Source organism: Catharus ustulatus, chromosome 6 (assembly GCF_009819885.2).
Source record: "Catharus ustulatus isolate bCatUst1 chromosome 6, bCatUst1.pri.v2, whole genome shotgun sequence".
NCBI lineage: Eukaryota > Metazoa > Chordata > Aves > Passeriformes > Turdidae > Catharus > Catharus ustulatus.
In genome coordinates this window covers 44,674,698-44,698,865 of record NC_046226.1, presented here as the reverse complement: position 1 = coordinate 44,698,865, position 24,168 = coordinate 44,674,698, and the positions used below count along the sequence as shown (strand labels likewise).

Below are 24,168 nucleotides of genomic sequence, written 5' to 3'. Positions count from 1 at the left end.
AGGAATAGGAGGAATAATTCCTTCTGACTTTATGCCATCAATACAATAAAATACCAGCCTTAGTCCTCAGTGTCACTCACTTATGGCACTGGCATTATTTGCTACTCTTGTCTGTTCATTATTCTTGTTGGAGCAGCCTGTGCAGGGACATCAAGGGTAGAACAGGCTGTGGGAAGCTGAAGTGCCTCAGCTTACCTTCTGCATGGGGTTATCCTCCAGCAGTGAGCAAATACACTGCAGAGAGCTTCACTGCACGGCAGGCATTTCACTTGCTCTTAATTGAACCACAAGAAGAGAAAATGGTGAGACAGGAATAAATAAAGAAAATATTTTGGGGAAGTATCTAGGCTGTTATAGATGCTTTACAAAGGTTCAGAAACTCACTTGGTTTGCAGTAATGAAGAGAGTTTAAAAGGCAGGAGGAAAAGCTTATAACAAACAGTGCATTTCCGAGGTAACTTAGGAGAGATTACACAAATTTTCCTACAAGCACACTAAGCATAACTTTTGACTAGACTTGTGTAAGAAGAGAAGGTTTAGTGGCTCTTTAAAACTCAAGTGTGCCTGCTTAGTCAGTACTAGCTCTCCTTCCACTCCCCCTTCTGCTGCCGGGTAACTTTTGTTGCAATATGGGTGTGACTTTTGATGGAGCTTCCCCCTCCCAGTTATGTCATTACTTCAGTTCCTTTGAATCAGAATAAAAAGTGCAGCAAACTTCAGACTCATTGACTGCAGGCTTAACAAGCGTCGGGGCTTTTCTTCTTTCTGCAGCTTGCAAGGATCTTTGGATTTTGCAAAGCAGCTCCAAGGAAACCATGGCCAACTTCTCCTTATGGGCAACTTTTGGATTATGTTTGCTGAAGCTCTGTCTAGCAGAAACAGGTATGATTTTTGTGAATGAAAAGAATTATGATTGTGATTATGATGCTTCAGACAGCAAGTGCACTTCTGCTAGATAGCTAAAAGCTTTCCTGCATCTTTATACTTTTATTATTTCAAGTGTTTTCAGAGATGTTTTTTTCAAGTGTTTTCAGAGATGTTTTAGAAGTGTAATCTCAGTTGTGCTGGTCTGCACAATCACGGAAAGCTGTGTACTGCTTGTAAAGGGCAATTCCAGATCTGTAAAAACTGAATTGCAGAACATGAAAGAATGAAGTTTAAGCTAAGAACAGAACTACATTAGGGAATTCAGAATGGCTCTGGTAAAGCTCAGTTTGACAATGTGACTGCTGTTACAAACGCTTCGGACTGCAGCGAAAAGGGGGGCAGAGGGAAGGGGGGACCCCCCCAGCTTACAGCTGCCTTCTGGAGTTTACATGAGCTGAGCCAACAGCTGGAACAAACTGCATTTGGGCACAGCCTTGCTGAACAGGGGAAGAACTGCAGGGATCTCTGCTGAAATTTGGAGGGCTTTTATGCCAAGCATGCTTGCTTCTGACTTTCTACGGTCTCTCTAGGGCTGACTGATGAGCTTTTGGAACAAAGAGGGTTAGAAGTGACAAAGTTCAGTTGTTTATCACTTACCTTCCTGCAGCTTGGTTATCTGCTTCAAATATTTGCATTTTCATACCTGAGGTTAATCCAGAGAAAAAAATAAAAAATTTATGTCCAAAGTGACAAAAAGCTTTTGAAATTTCACGTGGTGCAGGCTCAACCATGTTTTAGGGGAATGACCATACTTTTAGCAGGCTCTCACTGTGACTGCAACAGCCTCGAGGCATTTTGTGGTTATGGATAACAGTTGTGCTTCTATATTGTTCTTGTACTCATCAGTTCCAGGAGTCTAACAAAAGGCATTTTTCATGGCCATCGTCACCCAAGGGCTCTGTGTGTGTCTGTGTGTGTGTGTATAGTAAATATATGTCTCATTTGCCTGAGCAGCAGGGGATGCCTCTGTAAATGGTTGCAGCACTGCCAGGCTGGGAATGGGTGTGTCAGAGGGAGCAAGCTCCCAGTGCATCTGTGATAGCTGGAGCAGCCTCGGTGCTTTTCTCTCTAAAATCGTGTGTGTATTGTAACCAAATGCTCTTGCTGAGATCAGGTGTATAGACAAAGCCTTCAGAGAAAGGACAGGGCTACTATAGGCAAATAAGGCATGTCTAAGATGTGCTTAAATCCTTGGCTTGGTCCACGTCTGTGCACTGCGTAAATATTGTAACTGCTTGACTGATTTTCACTTCTGTGAGCTGCCTGGGGTGTCCTGGAGAGCAGGGTCTGCACTGGCTCTGGGAGCAATGTGATTTTACAGTGAGACAGAAAGCCCTAAAATCGAGCCCTCAGCAAAGATACAAAAAGTGTGTCAAACTTCACATATGCCCTCCAGGGAAGTTTCTTTACTGGCTTAGTAAGGTATTAGACTATAGCTACATATATTATATTTTAGTTGGTATACAGTACATTCCAGCATGACTTTGTAGTCAGTAATGGTTTCAAAACAGCAGTTGATGGTGGTGGTTTCTTTTTTTTAGCCAGTGATTTTGCTGTGTATCAAACTAATGACTATTGCTGTTGGCAAACTCCAGAACTAGAATTTTGATCCTTTTAGTACAGAATTTTATGGAAATAAAGAGAATCTGGAATTACTCTTAATGTGATTTCAGAAGGAAAAATGAGACACAGAGAAAGTTGAGAAACTTACACATCCTTATTTCTGTGGTGTTCTGACTATACTGTCCCTGATACGTTTCTTACTCATGGTGTCAACATGCCTTGTTTAAGGAGTCTGGATCCTGGAGGATACAGATGCTGACATCTTGGTTAATGATGTTTTGGAGGAGATCTTCTCCTGCAAGCATTATGTGTTTGTAGAAATATATTTTCTCAAAGTTTTCCCTGATTAACACAAAGTGAACCCTAGAATTTTGACCCCCAGACTGGAAGGAACTTGAGCAGAAGTAGTAGTGGTAGAGATGAGATGGAAGGAGGGAGGATGAGTGTGCTTGTGGGAGGAGGGAGCTTGGCTGCTAGCACTGGAGAGGTTCCACAGCCCCAATGCAAGGTAAGGCTCTGAGACAGGGCAGTCACAAAGGAATAGACCTTCCTGCCCCTTGGTTTACATATCTGTTGTGTAAATTTGTAAATAAAGCAGTTTGAAGAAGCTCTTTGTGCTACTTTATTTTCACTCAGTCCTTGCAGTGTGTATCTTGGCAGTTTCCCAAAGCTACGAAGTAAGTAGACTTTATTAAGAGGTCACTTGAACTTTCCATCATTGTTTAGTGGAAGGGTTATGGAGCTGCCCTGGAAACACTCGCACACGCAGAGCCAACAAACCCTGGCAGGGGATTGTTCTTCAGTCTTTGGAGAAATGGTTGAAGATTCTTTAGGGCACTGATATTCACCACAATGAAGAGCCATTCCCTTGAATATAGGAAGTCAGAGAAAGGCTTAATGAGGACAGATAGCATCGTACAATTGAGGAAGAACTTTTAAAAGTAAATACTTTTAAAACCACTGGTAGCTCCAGCCAAAGTTTAACAAAATGTTCATCCATATGTGGTGTATCTTTCTTTCCAGAAGAGCTCCCATGAATTTTATAGGCCTGAATTGGATATAGTGTGAGTATTGCAGTTATTCATTATCACCTAAACACGCACGAGGTTTGACTGCATCAAGAATGTGCCAGCAGTCAGAGACATCATGACGTGCTGATAGACAGATAAACACCAGAGAGAACCATGAGCTCATTTCTCCTAAAATACTTGTTGAAAAGATGTGATAATATTTGATATTAATTCTGAATATAGTTGGCTGGTAGTAAAACACGTAGAGAAGTAGAGAAAAAGCAATGTAGAGTTCCTTTATGAGGAGAAGGTAAATCAGACACCGAATTTAAAAGTTTTTTGACATTCCAAATGCTGTAAAAAGGCTTCTCCATCCACTTTCTGGTCTTTTGCGTCATATTTTTGTTCCAGAACTAAGGGATAAGTGTTTGAAAATATAATCAATATGGAAAATGATGAGTCTCCCCTTCATATATCACTGTTTGGTCTTTTATTTTCCAGAGAATACTATGTGAGAGAGCAAGGGAAGGAGTTCTGCAAAACTCACCTCTAAAATTGTTTTTTCCAGGACCGAGGCTAAATGTATATAGTTATCTGTGAAATATAACTTCACAGAGAGAATAATTGTGAAACAAAAATCACCCATCACAGTAATCTTGCCTACTTTGAAAACAATGCAAAAATGGAACAATGAAAATGGAACAATTAATGGTGTTCAAAACACATCATATTTTAGAATCAGCTGGCATCTGGGAGCATGCTGATTTAATTTGTCAGCATTAAACTGAATTCTTAAAATACACGTAGGGAAGCTTCCAACTTGCTAGAAAGTAGAACACATCCACAGTCTATTTAGTTCTTCGCCTTTACCTGCCAGGGTTTCTCTGTGACAAACCTGGTGGTTTGGACCATTCTCTGTGTGTTGTCCACGACTATAGGCAGGAAGCCAGTTTGGTGCAGTTGCTGGTCATTTTCCAGGAGTCCATCATCTCCTAACAGACATCTCTCCCTCCCAGAGAGGTAATGGTAATTTCAAAGCTATCAGACGCTGTGATTATCAGTGGCCATTTAGGGTGCTGCTAACAGCAGTGGCAGGGAGGATTGTGTCAGTGCTGTGTGTTTATTATCAGTTTCCTCCCCGCAGTAATATCAGTAGCAGCTGGCTGTGATTTCCCTCCCTTGGCGCTGCCGGAGCTGCCCCCGCCCAAGGGACGGCACAGCACTCAAACTATGAATGAGTCTGCAGGCAGCAATGTGAAGTGGCAACTGAGAAAAAGAGGGGTTTTCCTTGGAGAATCTTTCCAGTCAGACAGAAAGTTCAGCTAATTGCAATTTAAAGTTCAAACATCCGTGGCTGTTTCCTGCCTAACGAAACCTGCAGTCATTTTTTGAGTCTGTGCATTCAATTAGGAGCATAATTGAACTTTCTTTAGTAAGCAATGGCTTTGGGATTTTCCAGTTCCTCTACATGACAACACTGGCGACTTTATAGAAGACAGTAGTCTTATTTTGGTACAATAACCTCCAGCTCTCATATTGTGAAACATTAACAAACATCCCTAACAACAAAAAAACCCAAAAGGAGTTGAATAATAATCTACAGTTTTAACCGTTAAAAACACGAGAACACAAGCAGGGTATGCTAATTCAAAGCAAAAATCACAGAGAAGATCTGAATTCTGCTTACATTTGGAGTCTGAAAAATACTTTGCTTCACTTTTTTTTCTCTTTTCTGTTGATGATTGATATAGCTTGGTAGCTGGAAACTCTAAGAGTCTGTTTTGTGTCTTAAAAAAAAAGAAAGCAGAAAAAAACCACCAGACTTATACAACAGCTGTGTTAAACTTTCCATCTCTCTTTCTGCTAATGATACTGTTCCAGAAGCAGTGTGAGAAGGTTATAAAATAGATTGCCGTGATACATGCTGACAGCTGCTGAGGAAAAGGGCATTAGCCTGCAATCCTCAACTTCACAATTAATGTCTGTTTTACTAAATACCTGCCTTCATAAATAAGATGCTGCCTCTGACAGAGCATATAATAGTAAAAAAAAAAAACCAAAAAACAACTAGCATAGCTTTTGTTAATTATGTATGTCTCACAGTGACAGCGTGTTAGCAAAACAGGTTCTGAGAAGTACATTTCCCTAGGGGGCTTTTTTATTGTTATTTTTGTTAATGGATAGGTGTCTGTAAAGAAGCAGGGTGTGGTGTGTGTGGGCAGCTGTAATGAATAGTTTCTTGCAGATTTCCCATAGAGAAGTGAGAGGTTAACTGGAGCTCAGGGGATGTTCCCTGGGCACCCAGACCCCTGCGAGCAGAGGGGAGCGAGGGCACAGGCAGCAAGCGAGCTACTGGCCAAACTGGGGTGTAAAAGTTGAGCACCAGGCTCTGAAGCTGGCAGCCTCCCAGAGGGAGCACAGCTTTCCAGCAGGGAGGTGCATCAGGAGGGATTGGGATGATGTGTGCCAGGGCAACCAGGCTGCGGCTGTTTGCGCTCTGAGCCCACATGCCCACTCCAAACAGACTGAACAGGCGGGAAAATGCTCCTCCTGCAGCATGGAAATGGCACAGTCCAGCAGTGCTGTAGGGGTGGATGGGATGGGAGTGATTTCCCTACTCCTTGCCATGGCCAACTCACATCTTGGAGACAAGGTGGGGTGTCCCTGTCACGGAATGAGGGGACGAGAAGTGACACGATATGTCACTGCTGAGGACAGCCACGTCTGCCCAGCTCTGTCCTGGTGCCCTGGATAAAGCTTCTGCACAAGGAATATGGAATGGTTAACCAGGCAGGTTCAAGGGAAAGTATTTGTCAATTACAAAGAAACATGATCCATGAATGATGAAGACACCGAGGGTGCGGCCTGAACGCATCTTTCACTCACTTCCTTATTTTTCCTCCTCCTGCTTGATTAGGTGTCCATCATTATTTACATGTCCTTTCCCTTTTCCATCATTTATACACATGTAGATGTAGGAATGTAGAAATGTAAAAAAAAAGCTTATTTTGCTAATGAGTCTTCATATTTATAAATGTAGAGGGTTTTTCTCTGTTCCTATATGTTGTTTATGCATAAATTTGGCCTTTAGGAACACTCAGAACATGGAAGTGAAATAATGCATATTTTGTTTAAATCAATTTCACCAGCAGCAGTTCTGTAAAAATCAGATAAAACTTTATTGCTCTGGCAGTTTTATCCTGTTTACTTGTGTTTGCTGTCCATATACGCACGGAGGACTGGCAGCTTTTTTCAGTTCAATAGCAATTGTTTCCTGTTAGACAACAGTAAATGCAAAGCAGAGCTCCCTTAAAGAGTTCTTATTCCCTGCTTATCATTTATGATCAGAGATGTTTGAAGTAGTTTGCCAAATGAGAGTTGACTTACATCTTTTGCCCTACTGAGTTAACACTTCTTTAGGCTCAAGAACTTCAGAATTTATTTAATAATTAACTGAAGAATAGTGTCTTAAATTTAGTCAAGTTTTGCTCCTGTTCGAACTAATACTTCCTAGTGATAAATATCAACTGTCTTATTGAGATTTTGGAGGTATTTGTACTTAAAGCTTGATGCTCTGGGAAAGGCTGTAGGGCTGGAGCGCCCAGTGACTTTGGAAGATTGGTATTAACAAAATACTGCTCTTCTATTGCACAAGTCAGAGTAACTTTGTCTTCTTGTGAGGAGAAAAATCTCTCCCAGCACAGAAAATAAAAATATCCTCCTGGAGATTGCATATTGAGCTCTAAACCTTTAAACTCCTCTTTTCCATAATGTAACCAAATCATTTTATATCCTACTGAGAAGAGATACTTGGTGGTTCCAGTTCATCACTGAGAGGGCACAGTTAAGGTTTTAGAGAAGCATTTACCCTGTTGGCAATTCTTGCATTAAAAGTAGTAACTGCCCGGCCTTTTGCCCATGTGAGACACATTCCCATGGTGACTGCCTAGAGAGAAGTTTCTTTCCTGCTTTTGTGGCTTGCCCCAGTAAAACCCTGGATTAATTTGTTCCCTGTTGTGGTATAAAATATTGCAGAGCTCTTCTAAGAGTGTCTGTGATGATTTTTGTGTCTTGTGACATTTCTACAAGATCAGTTCTATTAATTCTTTTTTTTGTGTGTGTGTGTAGGAAAGGATTACAGTAGTTTTGCTTTCTTTTCTCAACATATTCTTGACCTACCAAGTCTCACCCATTATCCAGCAGTGATGCTATTGTTTGTGCTCACGCTGAACAGAGCACAGCATTAATAGTTTTTGTTTTTTTAAACAGTGAAGCAGGGGCAATCTTAGAGCATAATGGAAGAGTAAGATCAGCACAGTTTTTCAGGTGATTTTTCAGGGCATCTCTAGGCACATACACTAGACAGTGTTTTCTGTCTCTGTGGATTCATGTGGATTTAAAAACCCCCAATTATCCAGTTTTCCAGGAGGAGACATATCCTGTGAATAAGAGATTGTTAATGACTAAATCTGAATTTATTTTCTGATAATGCTTTGATGGGAGTTTATTTTAATTCAGGTAGTACATATAACAAGTAGTTTATGCTTCTTTCTGGAGCTGGAGATGGTTTTTCTTCTTCTTTTATATTTCTTAACAACTCCTATTAGTTATATATATGCTAGTGGGACCAGACTTATTGTGAATTAATGCAACATGAACAATATATTGCATAAAGAACAGTGAAAGACTGGTAAGGTGTTGCAACAGTGCCCTTAAAGAACAGCAGAATTTCTATCCAAAATTTTGCGTTTGCAAATGAATAAACTCTTTAATTAATTTCTTTTTCTGAGCAAAGGAGGAAAAATTTAAAAAGCTCTCTCTGCCTGACTAGGCTACCCTTCAAAATAAAATATAAAATATGTTATTTGCTTCAATTATTTCTGTGTTACCACAAACCCATTAAAAAAACAGCATAGCCACAGCATTGAAAGTCTTGGCCCCAGCAAGCTTTATATCCATTAATAACCTACAAAAGTATTTATTGATAACATTTACTTGGTACACATCCACATCTTCAAAGCTGAACATGGACATTAGAAACAAAAACCTGTGGTCTCTCCTCAATACATCCTATAGTATCTTAAATATTCAAATATTTCAACACCAGCACATGTCTGAGATATATTCCATTTGTCATCTGCTGGATTCTTCTGACTGTTGTAGAAGAACTTGAGTTCTTGAAACAGATTTGACATCTTAGGCTTTCTCAATATATCACTTCAGAAATACGTGGTGTCTCTGTTGAAATTTTGTTCTTTTTTTGTTTTTTTGGTTTTTTTTTCCTTGCATTGCAAGGCGTTCACGTAAATATTACAACATTTGGTTAAGAAGGAGTTACCCTATCTGGTGGATTTCATCAACACTTTCAGCAGAGCTGGAGTCAGGCTGAATGTGTTTATATTTCCCTAGAACTTAAAATTTGAAGTCTAGATATCGTAGTGTTTGACAGAGAAAGAATGTTCCCAACTAGTGAGAAAGAAGTGAACTGGCAAACATGCTGCCAGCCGAAAAGATTGTTTTGTGATTTTTGTAGCCCATGGGAAGTCAGTGTTTTTATCCCCACCTCACAGGTAAGACAACAGAGAGTCAGCAATGTGGCTGTAAACAGAACATCCCCAAAGTCCCAGCCCCTTGTCCCATCAACAAGATTAGTGCCTCTATTGCTTCAGTTTCAGAAAACAGGTATGATTTCACACACAGGGCTATTTCAGATGAAAGAAGCATTATGATTAACTGTAAGAAAAATGTTCTTGTGCAAATATTATTCTACTGAATGGGAAGTGAACAAGAGCACAGAGGACCAGAGCATTCTCTGAAAACTGTTACCATAAAAACAGGAAACTCTCTTCATTTGCTGTTTGGCAATCCATCACTGAGTCTGGCTGTGCAATCCTTCCTTCAGCTGAGCAATATGTGTGAGAAAATACTCCTTATGAGTAAGTAGTATTTGAAGCACTCATACAACCAAGTTTTTGTAGACCTACACTGAATTTCTTAACAGTATCAATCTTCTGTCTGACTTTATTACTCATAGCGCTCAGGTCATGCCATTTTATCGACACAGTCACAATCACATTACTGTTGACTCACAGCAAATGCAAGGCATTGACATCTTTTTTCCACCCCTGATGTGATGCAAATATCTCCACAATGAAAGTCATGGCAACATGACTAATTGAAACCTATCTTTTGCTTTTTAACTTAATGGTTTTGGTATCTTGAATTGATTTCTGTATTGGGAAGTAGCCCAATATCTCCCACCCATCCAGAGAAAGTAGTTTTATGAGTCAGGTGAATTAGCAGTTTGTTACAGCAAGGCATGTCTAAGATGTGTTTTTAGGCTGTTCAAGGAAGACAAGAGGATCTATGCACAATGATTGGTAGGAAATCACCTGGAAAAGTTTTTTCTCACTGCATCAGCCATTTCTGCTGTTTCTAAGACATCACAGAATCACAGTATGGCTTGGGTTGGAAGGGACTTTAAAAACCACCTCGTTCCAACCCCATGCCATGGGTAGAGATGCCATGGTCTAAATGAGGCTGCTCAGGGCTCTGTCTAACCTGGTCTTGAACACTCCCAGGGGTGGAGCTTCTCTGGGCAACCTGTTCCAGTGCCTCCCACCCTCGCAGTAAGGAACTTGCTCCTAGCATCAGATCTAAATCTTTTCTCTTTTAGCTTAAAACTGTTCACCCTCGTCCTATCACCCTTGTCCTAGAGTAAAAAACTCTTCCTCTTTTAAAAAAACCTCTTCAAGTACTGCAAGGCTGCAGTGAGACCTCCTCAGTGCCCTCTCTTCTCTGGTTTGAAGAACCCCAGCGCTCTCAGCCTCTCTTTGTGGGAGATGGGCTCCAGTCATTTTCATGGCCCTCGTCTGGACTTGCTCCAGCAGGTCCATGTCCTTATGCTGGGGACCCCAGAGCTGGATGCAGCACTCCAGGTGGGGTCTTACAAGGGCAAAGTAGAGGGAAAGAATAATTTCTTTGCCCTGCTGGCCACGTTCCTTGGATGCAGCTTAGGATCCTGTTAGCTTTTTGGGCTGGGAGTGCACACTGTGGCTCATGTCCAGCTTTTCATCCATGACAAATCCCAAGTCCTTCTCACCAGCGCTACTCTCAATGAATTTCTCTCCCAGCCTGTACTCTTATGTCCTGGATGGATGCTTTGTCTACTGCTCTTGATAAACCACTTGATGAATTTTGCTTCAATTAATGTCCTCGGTGGGGGAAAATATATTGTGGTGTTTTATTAATTAGTAACTGTCTCAAATTCTGTATTTATTAAGATAGCATATTCCCAAACTGATGTTTGAATTGACTCTTGCTCAAAATGAATCCAATGTCGTGGAACTCACTGTACCTGGACTGAAGTCTGCCACTGTATCATTTACTATTCAAACGTGGATTTAGCTCTGGATCTTCTTGTAAAATCCAGCTATATCTCATTAAAACAAATTACTAGAATCAATGAGCATCACAGCAAAATCACTGGCTTCACAGTGATCCCAGCACTTTTGGGAAGCAATGATGCTTCACTATTCGAGGATGATTACAAGCAATAGTGCATTGCTTTTATGTATCTCCACTTCCTAAATGGATGTAGGATTTAATGTAGCATTTGAAATCACTGAATATCAAGGCCACACTGCCAATGCTTCTTTCCCATTCTTCCCTCAAGCAAGAGAATCTTCACTGCCTCTCATGAATTGTTAAATTTAAATAAACCTTTTTTTTTTAAATACAAGAATTATCACCATTCCCACCGTATTTGTGATAGCAACAGCATTGTGTGCATACTAATGTTTATTGCAAGCTCTAGTTATGGAATGTTCCTTTTTATGAAACCAGTTCTAAAAGATTCATAACTAAGACTGTAAGAGTTATTAAGAAATTTAACTGCTCATATAACTTAGTGTATGAATAACCTACATACATGTTAGGAAAGTTACTTACTAGTCAGCATTTTCAGTATAAATCTCATGATTCTTAAAACCCTAATATATGGGTGGACAAAGTCACAAAGAGTCCAGAAAATGGAAATATTTTGCCACCGAAAATTCCTGGAGAAGTTGCCTGCTGGCCTAGGAAATCTGATTACAGACTACGGGATCCCAGTCATTCTTGTATTAGGGGAAAAACAAAGGGAGTAGTGAATGTGACAATGTTCTCTTCCATCATCAGAAGCTTGCATAAGAACTTTCGCTTTGACTTCTGTAGATCATGTCCTACATTGTAAAGTATGTTCTCAGCAATCTCCTTTTTTTTCAGTATGTCTACCAGAGTAATGTTATCTTTGTTTTAACTGGCTGGCTTTCAGAGCTTTTGAAAAGATTCCTGAGGTTCCTTTCTTTGGTTGGACAAGTAACAGAGCAACAAATTGGAATAAGACCTTTTGGGGCTGGGGATTTGTCTGCTGAGCCGCTCTGTGTGGAAACTACTTTTATCCCAAACAACTAAATTGGTCAAACAGTGAAAATCAGACTCCAGATATTATTCTGCATCTTTGTTTCATGTGTTTCTCCACCTGGATTGCATGGAACAGATCCCAACTGATTCTCCTCACAGCCCTTGTTAGTCAGCCTTTGGGGTTGGACACTGACTGTACAGCCTGGAGCTCTCCTCGTATCGGCAGTGATGATTGTGTTTTCATCATTTCCAGGGGGGCATATCAGATAACTAATTGCAGACTATGATATCACTGCTTGCAATTTTTCCCCCGAGGTGTTGCGCAGCTGTACCACATTCTACTGGAGTCTGAAAACTTTCAGCTTCCTATTGGGTGAGACTATTACAGAAAGACTAATATTAATGTCAGCAGCAAAGAGCCTTATCATAAGTGATGACACAGTATAGGCTCACTCAGGATGTTTACCAGAGCAACAGTTGCCACGCAGATAAAGAGTGATTGGAAGATGCATTACCAGATTCTTTTCTTCCTACAGCAGCTGCTGAGGACTGAAGCATATTTCTTGTACTTACTTGCATTTTGAGTGACTCTGTGGATGCTTGATTTATTAATAGCACTACCCCCACACCCATTGTTTCAAAGCAGTGGCCAAGAGAGCTGCCAGTTAAGAGACGGGAGATTTTTGTCCATCAGTAAACAGATTCAATGATTCGATGTTCAGGAGGCAGATTCTTTAGGAACAACGATTTGGAAGAAAGTCAGCAGCTTGAGCTTTGTCCCACGTCCCATTTCCAGTGTGCACTCCTAGAAGCAAGACAGAAATGCAAGGAATACTTTACTGATTTTTTTGGAGAAAGAACTTCCCTCTGGCCTCTGTGCATCTTTTTCTCTGCAGAGATCCACATCAGCCCACTTGGACCTCAAGGTTAGCGTGGCTGTCTCATGACTCCTCACGCAGTTAGCAGCGCACAGGAAAGTGAGAAGGCTACACTCTTACTTGCTTTTTTCAGACTTAATTACTAGGTACCCATATATAACTGGGTAGTAGAAACAGCTTAGGCACAACTTCAAAGGAAGTTCTGACTTTACACCTTTGGATGTATGGAGAGTCATCTTCACTTTCTTGTCACCACACCCAACTACTAAGAATACGTTGTCTCTATTTATAGCAGGAGCTCCTTGCAAGCATGCAGGTAAAATATCCCTGTTAAAATGTTTTCCTGGACATTGCTGTCTTTAAAAAACCAGGTGTGCAGCGAATTTTTCCCTTCCTGAGTATCAGCTATCTATTAGCGATATAATTATGTGGGATTTTTCTCTCCCATTAAAATTTTCAAGGCTTAGAACATTTTTCTATGCCAAACTGAAATGAAAATATGGCATTATAAAAAAATTCCTGAGGGAAACTTTTGTCTGGGTTCCTTAAACCATCTGCATGTATTGCAACCATGTAAACATTTAAACCTGACTTTCTTAAGTAATTTTATTTTGTTTTGTGCAAATGAAGTATTTTAATTTCAGAATTAAGGGTAGTTTCAAACTGAAAACCAAACCTCTTATTTTGCTTCATTTAAGTACCCACAGGGGATACTTTGAAAACCAAAAATACGGTTTATTGCCACTAAATCTGGAAATGTATTTCCTATAAATCATTGTAGGTTTCACAACTTGGCAGTACTCCAAGGAAAGTATTTCATGGGACAACTCCCAAGAGCTTGTGAAGACTTACGTTCACTGTCACTATTTGGAAAAGCCTTGCTTATGGTGCAGGTGATCTGTTTCTAAATTTGTTCTTTAGGTTCTCTTTAGAGCATAGTGGTTAGCAGAACAAGAGTATCATAACTGGAAGAACACAAGATTAGCCACACCTCATGATGATGCATGTGGCATGATTTTTGGAGCTTTTGCGTTAGGATGGTAAAAGACTGCTTGCTTCATTCACATGGATCTTGCAAATTTGATTTCTGAATTTTGATCAGTGTGTAGTCATCCCAGTTTTGAGTCCTCTTTTCCCAGCACCGTGTTCCTTTCCTCATCATGCCCCGAGGGATTCAAGTATAGGTGTGTTTTAATGTCGACACGTGTCTATTAGTGACTGTGGCTGGGATTAATGAATCACTTTACATAACCTAGCAAACAGCTATCCAGTGGTTTTCATCACTAACTTGGGCTTGAGTCCAACTTCTGACATAAAGGTAAAAGCCTCTGTGTCCTGTTACAGCTCCCTGGGCTGCGAGTTGCTTGAGTGAAGTTTTTTACTAATAGACTCGAAAAAAAAGGTAGAATACTTAGCAAATAATGCCTTCCAGGCCATGTGTGTTGCAGTGTATTAGGTAATCACTGAATGATAATTTTTGGCACTAATCAAACTAACTTAATGCATCCATTGACAAAATGTTTTGGATCAGAAAATGTTTCATGAATCCATCCGTATGAAATTTTGTATTCAGAGGCCATTTCCTCAAGTCAGAAATAAAATATGCATTCTTATTTAACCATGAAGTAGTTTTCTTGAGAAACAATTAGAAAACCAGGCATAACTAGAGATAGGTCTGAACTGAGAGCCAAGATCTGGATTGTCCAGAACTCCTCAGATTTTAGGACTCATATGGCCCGATTCATAGATTTGCCTGAAGAGGAATCGTAATTACTCAGATTTTTTTTAAACATATTTTAATCTGTTTCCAGCATGTTACTCTTTGCTACTTCATTTCTAGCATGCATCTAAAGCAGATGATAATATTCATAATGTAGGTATCAGTGCTAAGCCCGTGGTTGTTTCTGTTCAAAAGTGTCAGTACAAGATTCAATAATCTGTGATTATAAGGAAACGTTTACCCATGTATATGTGCCAAGAGGTAGAAATCTGTTTAATAAATTTAGAACCGAGTTCTTACAGTAAATGTAAATCCTATATTCCATTAAAGAGAATGAAAACTGTATGCACTGTCAAACCCCTAGTTCTGTCCCTGTTGGCAGCCCCCAGTTTAGCACATCCTGGTGGCCTATCAATCATCTTGAACCACAAACTGAAAAGGAAAATCCCCACAAAAACATCCCCCTAACATTTCCTGGTTGCCATGCGATTCAGCGTGTGGTTTTACCGAGAAGTCTGTTAGCATGTACCAGTCTTACACGTGCTTTCGTTCAAGTGGGCAGGGTGTTCACAGATCTTCCCCTTGCTTTGCTTTCATGTGTCTCTGCAGTTGCTGAAAGAACCACTTCTTTTTTTTTTTTTTCCCCCTCAAATACAAGACAGAGTCCACCTTGAGAATGAAACCCCCAGTGGTGTCTCTGCAACAAAGAAAAGCAGGGAGTAGTGCATGAGACATCCATACAGTATAGCAAAAATTTAATGGAAAATCAATTCCAGTGGGAAGAGTTAGCATGAGTCAGTGTTACTCATTATACATAAGGGTTGCAGAATCAGGGTGGAAATGGAAATTGCACCTGGTTTCTTACAGTGACAGTTTCTAACAAGCCTCTCCTATTAATTATCAGGGTGTAACTCACACTTCTCTGACAGGACAATGCTCTGCTGTGTGAGCTGATTCTACCCCACCAGTGGGCTCTAGCTAGCAAATTGTCTGGGGAACCAAAGTTAGTGATTTTAGCTGACAAGTATTAATTGAACCTGGCTTAGATATGTGAGTGAGGATAGCAGAGAAAGGTTTGCATGCAGCTGCTTGAGAGAGGGCACCAGAAATCCCTGCGAAGATGGGCAGAAATGACCAATGTGGAATTTTATGTTTTCCATGCTCATAAAGCTGAGCACAGACAGGGGCATTCCATGGTTGTGGTTTGTGTCACCCAATCTCATGGTCTCGGTGAGATTAATGATTGTGACAATTCAGATGTATTTCGTACTGTTTGCCTTCTTCAAGGGCTATTATTAAACAGCTGCAGCAAATCATGTGGATCAGGGAAGAAAGGAAAGATTTTGTCCTGTCAGGCCCCAAAGCCCGGCGGCTCTAACAGGGGAAAGGAGGGAAAGTTTGCGTGCTGTTGGTGATTTCACTGTGAGTCCACTCTGACTCAGCCCCTTTGAAGCTTCAAAAATGTTAAAAGTTTGTCATGCACAATGAGTTTTCATTGCCTTGGCTCTTGGAACAATAAAAATCCATCTTTTGCATAGCTTTGTTAAAGGCAGCTAAGTAAAATCAGCATGAAATTAATGGATTTGATCTTCCTGCCCTTTGGGAAAAAGGTGAAATACATGTTTTGATTTAAATTTGGCAGTCATCTTCTTCAATTCAAAATTACTCTATAAGCTTCAATATGGGAAAAAATTTAAGTCATTAATTTAGTTTAGATTCCATAATTTATTTTTGATATGGTATTTATTGATGTGATCAGAATTTTTTTCGTTAATTCAGTTAAGGGTCCCCATTGTGTGAATGTTAAAATCTGAGACTGTAAAATACTGTGTTCCCTGGTAGCTCTGGGTTTGTCTTTTGTCATTTTTAAAATGTGGTAATTGCTGCCTTCAAAGAGTAGATGCTGAATTTACGCAATTTGCTTAGACTGAAATACCATGTGAGATTTGGGTGCTGCTTTGGTCCTTTTTCTGTGCTCAGCTCCTCATGAACAGAGTGTCTCTGCCTCAGCAGTGTTGCTTTTGGAAAAGTAGGCGTAGAAGATATCATCAAAGTGAAAACAAAGATGCTGTCTCAGCATTACTTCAGGGCACAGTGCCAAGGAATTGGATGGCCTCAAACCCAGTTTTGAGAACTGGATTGCCACACTTTTGCCTGGGGTTTCCTGGACACCCATGTGATCTGTGCACAAGCCCGGCTTCCTGGGAGCCTGGGCTTGGCTCCCGTGCGTGCCTGCAGTTGGGCAGCGCACGTGTACTCAGCCTGGGACCTCCCAGCAGTGTCCTGCTCTGCAGGGTCCATCCAGCCGAGCATTTCCATGGAAAATGTGCACATGTAGGCACGCAGCCCACATGCACTTCCATTAAGCCTGTTTGTGTAAATAAGCCTACTTTTTTAAACTGCGGAATTGCTCTAAGTGGAATTCTGGCTCTGGCTGAATCTCAGAGTGGTAACAGAGCATAAGATGCAGTGTTTAAAACCAGGAATGGACTGAGGTTTGATGATAGCTAAATCAATTCACTCTAAACAAAAGTGAACTTCGCTTTATAATTCAGTGAATCTAGGATTAACTGCAATCAAGTGGAACATAAAGCAAGTTTATGTGGTATCTACTTTCACACTGGAAGCTTTTTAGAAATTAGCCTAAAATTATCAGAAAATATGTTGATGCTCCAAGAAAATTTATCTCTAAAATGACAGAACTTGTTTCTTTAAAGGAATCAAATACAACTTCGTGATCTGATCCTCATATTTAACATTAATTCTTGGGCCTTACAGAGTGTGTTTTAGGAAGAGCGAATCAAGAAAGGAAAACTAAAGAGAAACCTTTTTCTTGTCTAGGTAATTTATGCTTAATACAGCTACTGAATGGACAACTTCCAAGAAAATGTCAGGCCTTGAATATGAAATATTTGGAGCCAAAGTAAAAGCCACTTGCATGGCAGATGTCAGAGCAGCTCCATCCCACAGAAGTAGTCAAGGAGTGGCAGAATGACCAAATGTTTTTATATGACATATGATAATAAAAATATAAAAATACTAAGAACTGTAATCAGCAAGATTGCTAACTCTGAAATACAAATTGATTTTGTCTAACTTTAATGTTTTTTTCAGCCTGGGAAAGGGGGAATGGTTGGAGAAGAGGGTTTTTTTCCATTATTTTTGTGGAAAGGCTGTCCAAGAAACAATAATGATTAATTCTGTTGTCTATGGTACAAGTATTCAAGATGGGGTGCACAGCTTTTGAGCTGTTTTGGACAAGCAAACTTCAATACTCTTGGACTCCTACTTATGCTGTGAATAGTTGTCCTCTCCTGCATCACCCTGTCTGCATCTAATCCGGTTTTTTAATCTCCTTGAGTGTTTCCTGTGAGCAATGGAAACGAACATTCCTAGTGGTTTACACAGAGGAGATACTCTGTACACAGAATAACATCAATTTATGAATGGATAAAAGTAACTAAAGAAAGAGAGCATGCCTTGATTACTACTATTTTCTTTCACGTCTATGCTATAGAACAAAATAGACTGTCGAGCAAAAATTACATTAAGGAAGTTGATCATTATTTATAAGGAATGTGTCAGTGCAAATGTACATGAATTGATTAGTGTGTTTTAGAAAAGCAGTTTTTATATGTCATCTTTTTTTTCAAATCTACAGTAAAGACACACCCTTCTAAAAGTGGTGAAGACTTGTCTATTTTTCCCTTTCTTGCACATGGAATTTCCATTAAAATTAAGATGGAAAAATGAGTCATGCTCTTCTTTGCATTAAAAATCATAGTTATTCCTATGAAGTGTGCTTTGCAGTTGTCATTCTACTCTGGAGTTGCAACTGCTTTTTGTCTCTTGAGGGAAAGGTGGGGCAGAAGCAAAAATAATTCACATTGCTTTGAAGTGTCCTGTTGTTTCCCCATTTTCTCTCTACACACATGAGTATTCTTATTTGTATTGATATTACTATTATTATTAACCCTTTCGTCTGCACAATAGTATTAATGGCATGTTAAAAGTCCTAGATACCTCACAAAAACGTGTTGCATTGCTATTTTTGGGCTGGAGATTTGGCTCATGCCAAAAGAGGGGAAGTATGAAAAGGTGATTGAAAGTGGCAGAGCTTTTTCTGAACTAATTGGTAGCTGTTACTAGTTGTGGGTTTGCTTTGAATGCATTATACTTGAAAATCAATAATTTCCAGGTCTTCAGTGAAGCATTCGGTCTAAATTTTTAATATTTTTTTTTCTTTTCTTTTGATAACAGTATTCAATGTAAGTTGCAGATATGGAGGGGTTTTTCACGTTGAAAAAGATGGTCGCTACAGTCTCACACGATCTGAAGCAGTTGAACTCTGCAGAGCTCTCAACAGTACCTTGGCAACACTAGAGCAGCTGAAGAAAGCTCATGAGCTTGGGTTTGAGACTTGCAGGTAAAGAAATTCTTGAAAACATAATATATGATGACACCACTAGTGCAATAATTACATTTGACTTACTGTAGAGGTTAAGCTTACCTAAATAAATGATATTCTGTAATGATTCAAACATCTTTGTGATGTGTATGTTTGCTCTGGGTCCAGTAACAAGTAAGTCCTTGATCCATATAATTTTTACCATTTACCTTTAAAAAAATCTTTAAAAAAATCATAACCCATCTCAGAAAAAATCTAAAGGTAACAAAATATTCACAGGATAATGAGCTAATTAGGAAGATGTTCAGATCCTAGTGTGTCACTGAAAAATTGGTAAGGTGTGAAAAGTAAGGAGCCAATGTGACGTCAAAGGCTGAGAATGGTGAATGCAGTATATGGAACTTGGTCTTGCCGAGGAACAGTAAAAAACAGCAGGTGGTGCTGGGGGTTGAACTCGTGACATCCCAGTAAAAAATGGCCACAGTGTGTTCATTCTTATAATCCACAGTATGTGGCCATTAGTATGTTCTTGTAGTCTGTGAATGTTTGAGGTGACAGCTATGGTAGTTATTAAAACCCAAAATCACATTGTCAATTGACCTAATTACCTGCTCTAATTAATGATGTATAGGGCAACAAATGTGGATGATACAGACTCCCCAGTTTCTCAAAAGATAACTAGACCAAGAGACTAGAAGTTGCAGAAAACTTTTAATTCAAAAAAATGAAGTGAATAGTAATACAAAAACATGCAAGGCTGAACAATCCCAATTTTCTCAGTGTTTCTTCATAGCAGAGGTGCTTCATCCCTCTGGTCAACTTCACGACTCTCCTCAGGTCCATGTCTTTCTTGTGTTGGAGATCCCATAGCTGGACTCAGCACTTCTGGTGGGATTTCAGCTAAAGAGAGCAGAGAGGGAAAATCTCCTCCTTTGACCTGCTGGCCGTGCTGCTTTGATGCAACCCAGAATGTGTTTGGCTCTCTGGGTTGCAAGAGGCACTGCTGGCTCGTGTCCAGCCTCTCATCCAGCAGCACCCCAGGTTTTTCTGGGCAGGCAGTGTGTTCTTCCCCTCCAGGTTTTTTCTCTCAGTGTGTTCATACCCCCGCTGGTATTGGTACCCTGCTTCCACTGCCTGAGCATTTCCTTCCTGTCCTTAAGTCCCACCACAGCCTTGCAGTCTCTTGGCTTGCTTCCCTGATTTCTTAAACTGGTATCAAGAGCTCTTGCACTCTATGAATCCTCAAAAACCTACCATCTCTGTTCTCCAACCTTTTCCCTGAGGGCAATTTCCCAAGAGGGCCTATTGATTATGTCCTTGAAGTGCTGGAAGTTTACTTCCCTAAAATTCAGAGTTTTCACTCTCCTCATCCATTTCTCTCAGGACTGCAAACTCTACCAGTGCATGGTCAGTGCAGCCCAGGAGATTCATGGTGGTACACCATTATGGAATTTAAATAAATGTCATCAGATTTTCAACTTTATTGCAGTCTGACTTAAACAACAAACATGTAGAAAAGGAATTTATCTTCTAACTGGCACAGAAAAATTCAGTGGACATTTCTCCAAAATTTTAAGACTCTCACTCCAGTACCATGAGAAATAGCACTGGCATCAATACTGCTTGCAACTATTTCCTGTTCTGGCATGTTCATTTCACAAGTGTTGTGGTGGTGGAATACGTGAACAGAGAATTCTTAGAGGATTCTTCCATCAGAATTGGAAATGTAATTTAAATGTAATTTTAAATTGTACCATGAACTAGAAACAGTTCTTTATTCTGAGGGGAAAGTCCTTCATAACACAGTGGGCATGTTCTTCTTCTGACATTAGCATGTGAACATACACAGCTTATTGAGCCCAACAGATTTTCTAAATCTAAAATATAAAAGCAATTGAAGGACGAAGAGGGTTTTTTTTTTTTTCCCAGGAGGAAGCTGTAATTTTTAATTACTGTTACAATTTTTCCCTAATTCACTATTTTCCAGATGACAGATTTGGACATGTAAGCCAGGTAGATGGGATTTCTTCCTCCCTTCCTTCTGGCCAGCCCTCTCAACCTTATTACTTTCATTTGTTGGTCCTGTGCTAGAAGTAGTCCTTATCTTAAGTCTTAGCTCTTATTAAACGTGAGTAGGAGAGGGAAAATATACTGCATGTAAACAACCAAATGTATGTGAATCAACAGAACATAGCACAAGTAGGTCAATAATGGTTTGTAAAGTGTCAGCATTGTAAGCTTAGCTGGGAGTGTGAGTAAAGCAATTAATGATTCCACCTACAAGAGAGTTTCAGAATTGCAAGTATCTGCACATCAGACATGGAATGATGTTCATAGATAAAAAACTGCAAAGCTGTGACATTTAGTCCTCACTGGTAAATCATTCCTCTCAAGAAGTAAAGCAAAACCCAAACCAAACCCCAGTTCTTGTTACCATTCTCTCACACCTCCAGTTAAATACATTGGAATCAATCAGGTGTTACAGAATTGCAAAACAGTAATAATGTATTGTACCTTGTGTAACCGCAGTCTTCACTGAATTATGTGAGCTCTGTGCACAATAATCACACTGTTCAACTGTAAGATACAGGAAGAATTTGTGGATGAATGGTTCTTGTATTTGAATATTTTACTAGGCTGTCAACTTTTGCAGAAAATGATGGGTGCTGCAATCATTCTTTAAACTTGCTCAGGTACCCTTGAGCCCTTAGCCAGTGAAGTGTCACCGAGAGGTGTGTTATGGCAAAGCAATGAAAATGTGAATCCCTAAAGAATGGGAATTTAGGGTCAGATAGTACAAACTCACACAATAAAAAGTGCACTTGCCTCCCTCTCTTTCACTCCCTTGCTCTGGAATTGATCACCTTAGCTAGCATATTTAATTTAAATGGGTTTAGGTCTGGAAATTAAACACAAAATGATGTTGAGTGACGGGAGGCTGATGCATGTGAGAAAGGAACACTCAAATGAAAAAGGAACAAAAAAACAACAAAACATCATGAATAAAGGCATGCACTTTTAAAAAGTAATGGCTTTTTTGTAGCTTCTTAATGTTTGAGGTGACATCTGTTATAGTGAGTAATATGGTTTATTTACCTCTGTTCTTCACAGGTATGGTTTCGTGGTGGGGCATATTGTTATCCCACGGATCAATCCCTATCCTCTTTGTGCAGCAAATAACACTGGCATTTACAAACTTTCAGCAAATTCAACTGCTCGGTATGATGCATACTGCTACAATGAGACAGGTAAGGAGATGATTTATGATGCATTTGAGAAACAGATTAAATAAAAATAACATATGTAATCTCCTATGTAAGATACTGGAATGAGGGTTTATAGAATAAACATAGCCTGCTTTTCAGCTGTGAAGAAATGCATTTTGTCAGCCTCTAGAAGTGTATCTGTCAAATCAGCAATAACAGTTTTGTTATCAGTGTGTTTTGAATTAAATCGCTTTTCTGGCCTTGGGACAAACTTTTCAGCTTCAGAACAGTTCATTATAATGGCTTAGTGAAGTGAACCACTGCAGCAGTGAATCTGAGAGACATCACAGTTCTCAGCCATGGCACTCAGCTCTTCTGTTCATGCAGACATGAGCTTTACAGCCAAGAGCAGGGTTTTTTTGTGTTTTAGGAGTGGCTGCCACCTGCAGCAGCTCCAAGGACATCCCAGGCCCACGGACAGGGCTGCTGCTCTCCTGTTTGCAGATTCATTCAGTGTTTGCTCAGACAAATCTCCTTTTAGTCACGAGGCAGCTGGACAGCAACGTGCGTCAGCAGCAAACTGCGTTCAACTAAGGTTTTGAACTTTTTAATACTTTGGAAATATTATAGTAAATTATTAGGAAAGTGTATATAGTCTGTGACATGCTGAACACACTGAAAATAAAATCTAAACTAACTTGAGGGACTTTGAATATCAGTAGATTGTGACATTCATAGTAGAAGCCGAGAGTTCTTACAGAAAGCTGTGGGAAAAGTTCATTGATGATTTGAATGCAGTGATATTTTTTTATTTTGTTCTTGCTAGTGATTTAATTAAAAATCTCTGCATTGCTGCAGTATCATGTGAGTTGCCATTGTCCATCACTCACAGATGATTATTCACAGATGACTGCTGTGGTGATGTCTATTCCCTCCAGATCTTTATAACTCCTCCCAAGAATTATTCCCTGCCAGCAGCACGAGCAGGTAGCTCGCACACCAGCCCCAAGGAGGGCACTCCAGCCCCCAGGAACCAGCAGTGCTCACCAGAGCAGGGCACACGCTGCCTCTGCAGAGCCCTCCATGGAGGGGACAGAGTCTTGCCAGCCAGAAAGGGTTGGAGTTGCCACTGTCACAATGGTAGTGTGTCTGACTGCATTGAAACTGGGTTATAAGGCTGTTTGAACTGGCATTGAGTGCAGCCCTTTTCTGGAATGGTTATGGAAATACAGAATCTTGTTGTTGGCTGACAGAACAATCCTGAAGTACCCCACCTGGGAAGGTGGTATATCAGTGAATACCATTTGTTTGGAAATTAGTTTTCAATCCTCCTCATCTGAAGCTGATGGTTTGTAGTTATGTACAATTGGTGTGATTTTTTAATCCATTTTTTTCAAATTAATCTTTTCTATTTTCCTTCTTTCACAGAAACAGCGGATAAAACATGCGAGCCAGTTGTAAAAATAGATACTTCTTTACTCAGTAATCAGGATGAAACAGGTATATACTGATTAGAAAGACATGCACATGCTCAATTTTTAGTAACTGGTTATCTTATTTTTACATAAACAATCACTAGTATTAAAAAAACCAAGCCAAACATAAGAAAAAAGCAGTTAAGAGATGTTCAATATTAATTAAAGCAACTAGTCACTTGGTTTCCCCTGAAACCTGTGGAGTTTGGTTTATCTCAGAGTACCAAACATTTTTTATATAGGTATTTGGCATTTTTGGCACCTCAGAGCTGCTAACATCCTTTTGACATAAAGAAATTTGATTAAGACTGCAACCTTCCTACGTCTGATTTAAGCTGTTTGTTGGAAAAGCTGCAGGAAGCTAAAAAAAGGCTCATAATAAATTATTTCTTCCAACCCTAAATTCTGCTTGACTTTACAAATACCAAGACTTTATGTTAAAATCAAGCAGCTTGATAAAAATAAGTGATGCAAGTCAGGCCCTACAAATGCGACAAATACGTGAATTGGCATATACGCAGTAGACATATTTTAGTGATGTATTATCTAGGTTAGATGGGAGGGCTAAAATGGGTGAA

At 39.9% G+C, this 24,168-nt stretch overlaps 1 protein-coding gene across 3 annotated transcripts in view; it reads left to right on the top strand.

Moving 5' to 3' along the window:
- The first annotated feature begins 636 nt into the window (after nucleotides 1–636).
- The window catches only part of CD44 (CD44 molecule (Indian blood group)), a 49,982-nt gene continuing 26,450 nt past the window's right edge, over nucleotides 637–24,168 (top strand). For all 3 annotated transcript variants that reach the window (XM_033063709.1, XM_033063708.1, XM_042779418.1), the window contains exons 1-4: nucleotides 637–882; nucleotides 18,762–18,927; nucleotides 22,021–22,157; nucleotides 23,544–23,615. In XM_033063709.1, the coding sequence (XP_032919600.1) occupies nucleotides 816–882; nucleotides 18,762–18,927; nucleotides 22,021–22,157; nucleotides 23,544–23,615 (442 nt within the window). In that variant the 5' untranslated portion in view covers nucleotides 637–815. The remainder of the gene's footprint in view (nucleotides 883–18,761; nucleotides 18,928–22,020; nucleotides 22,158–23,543; nucleotides 23,616–24,168) is intronic.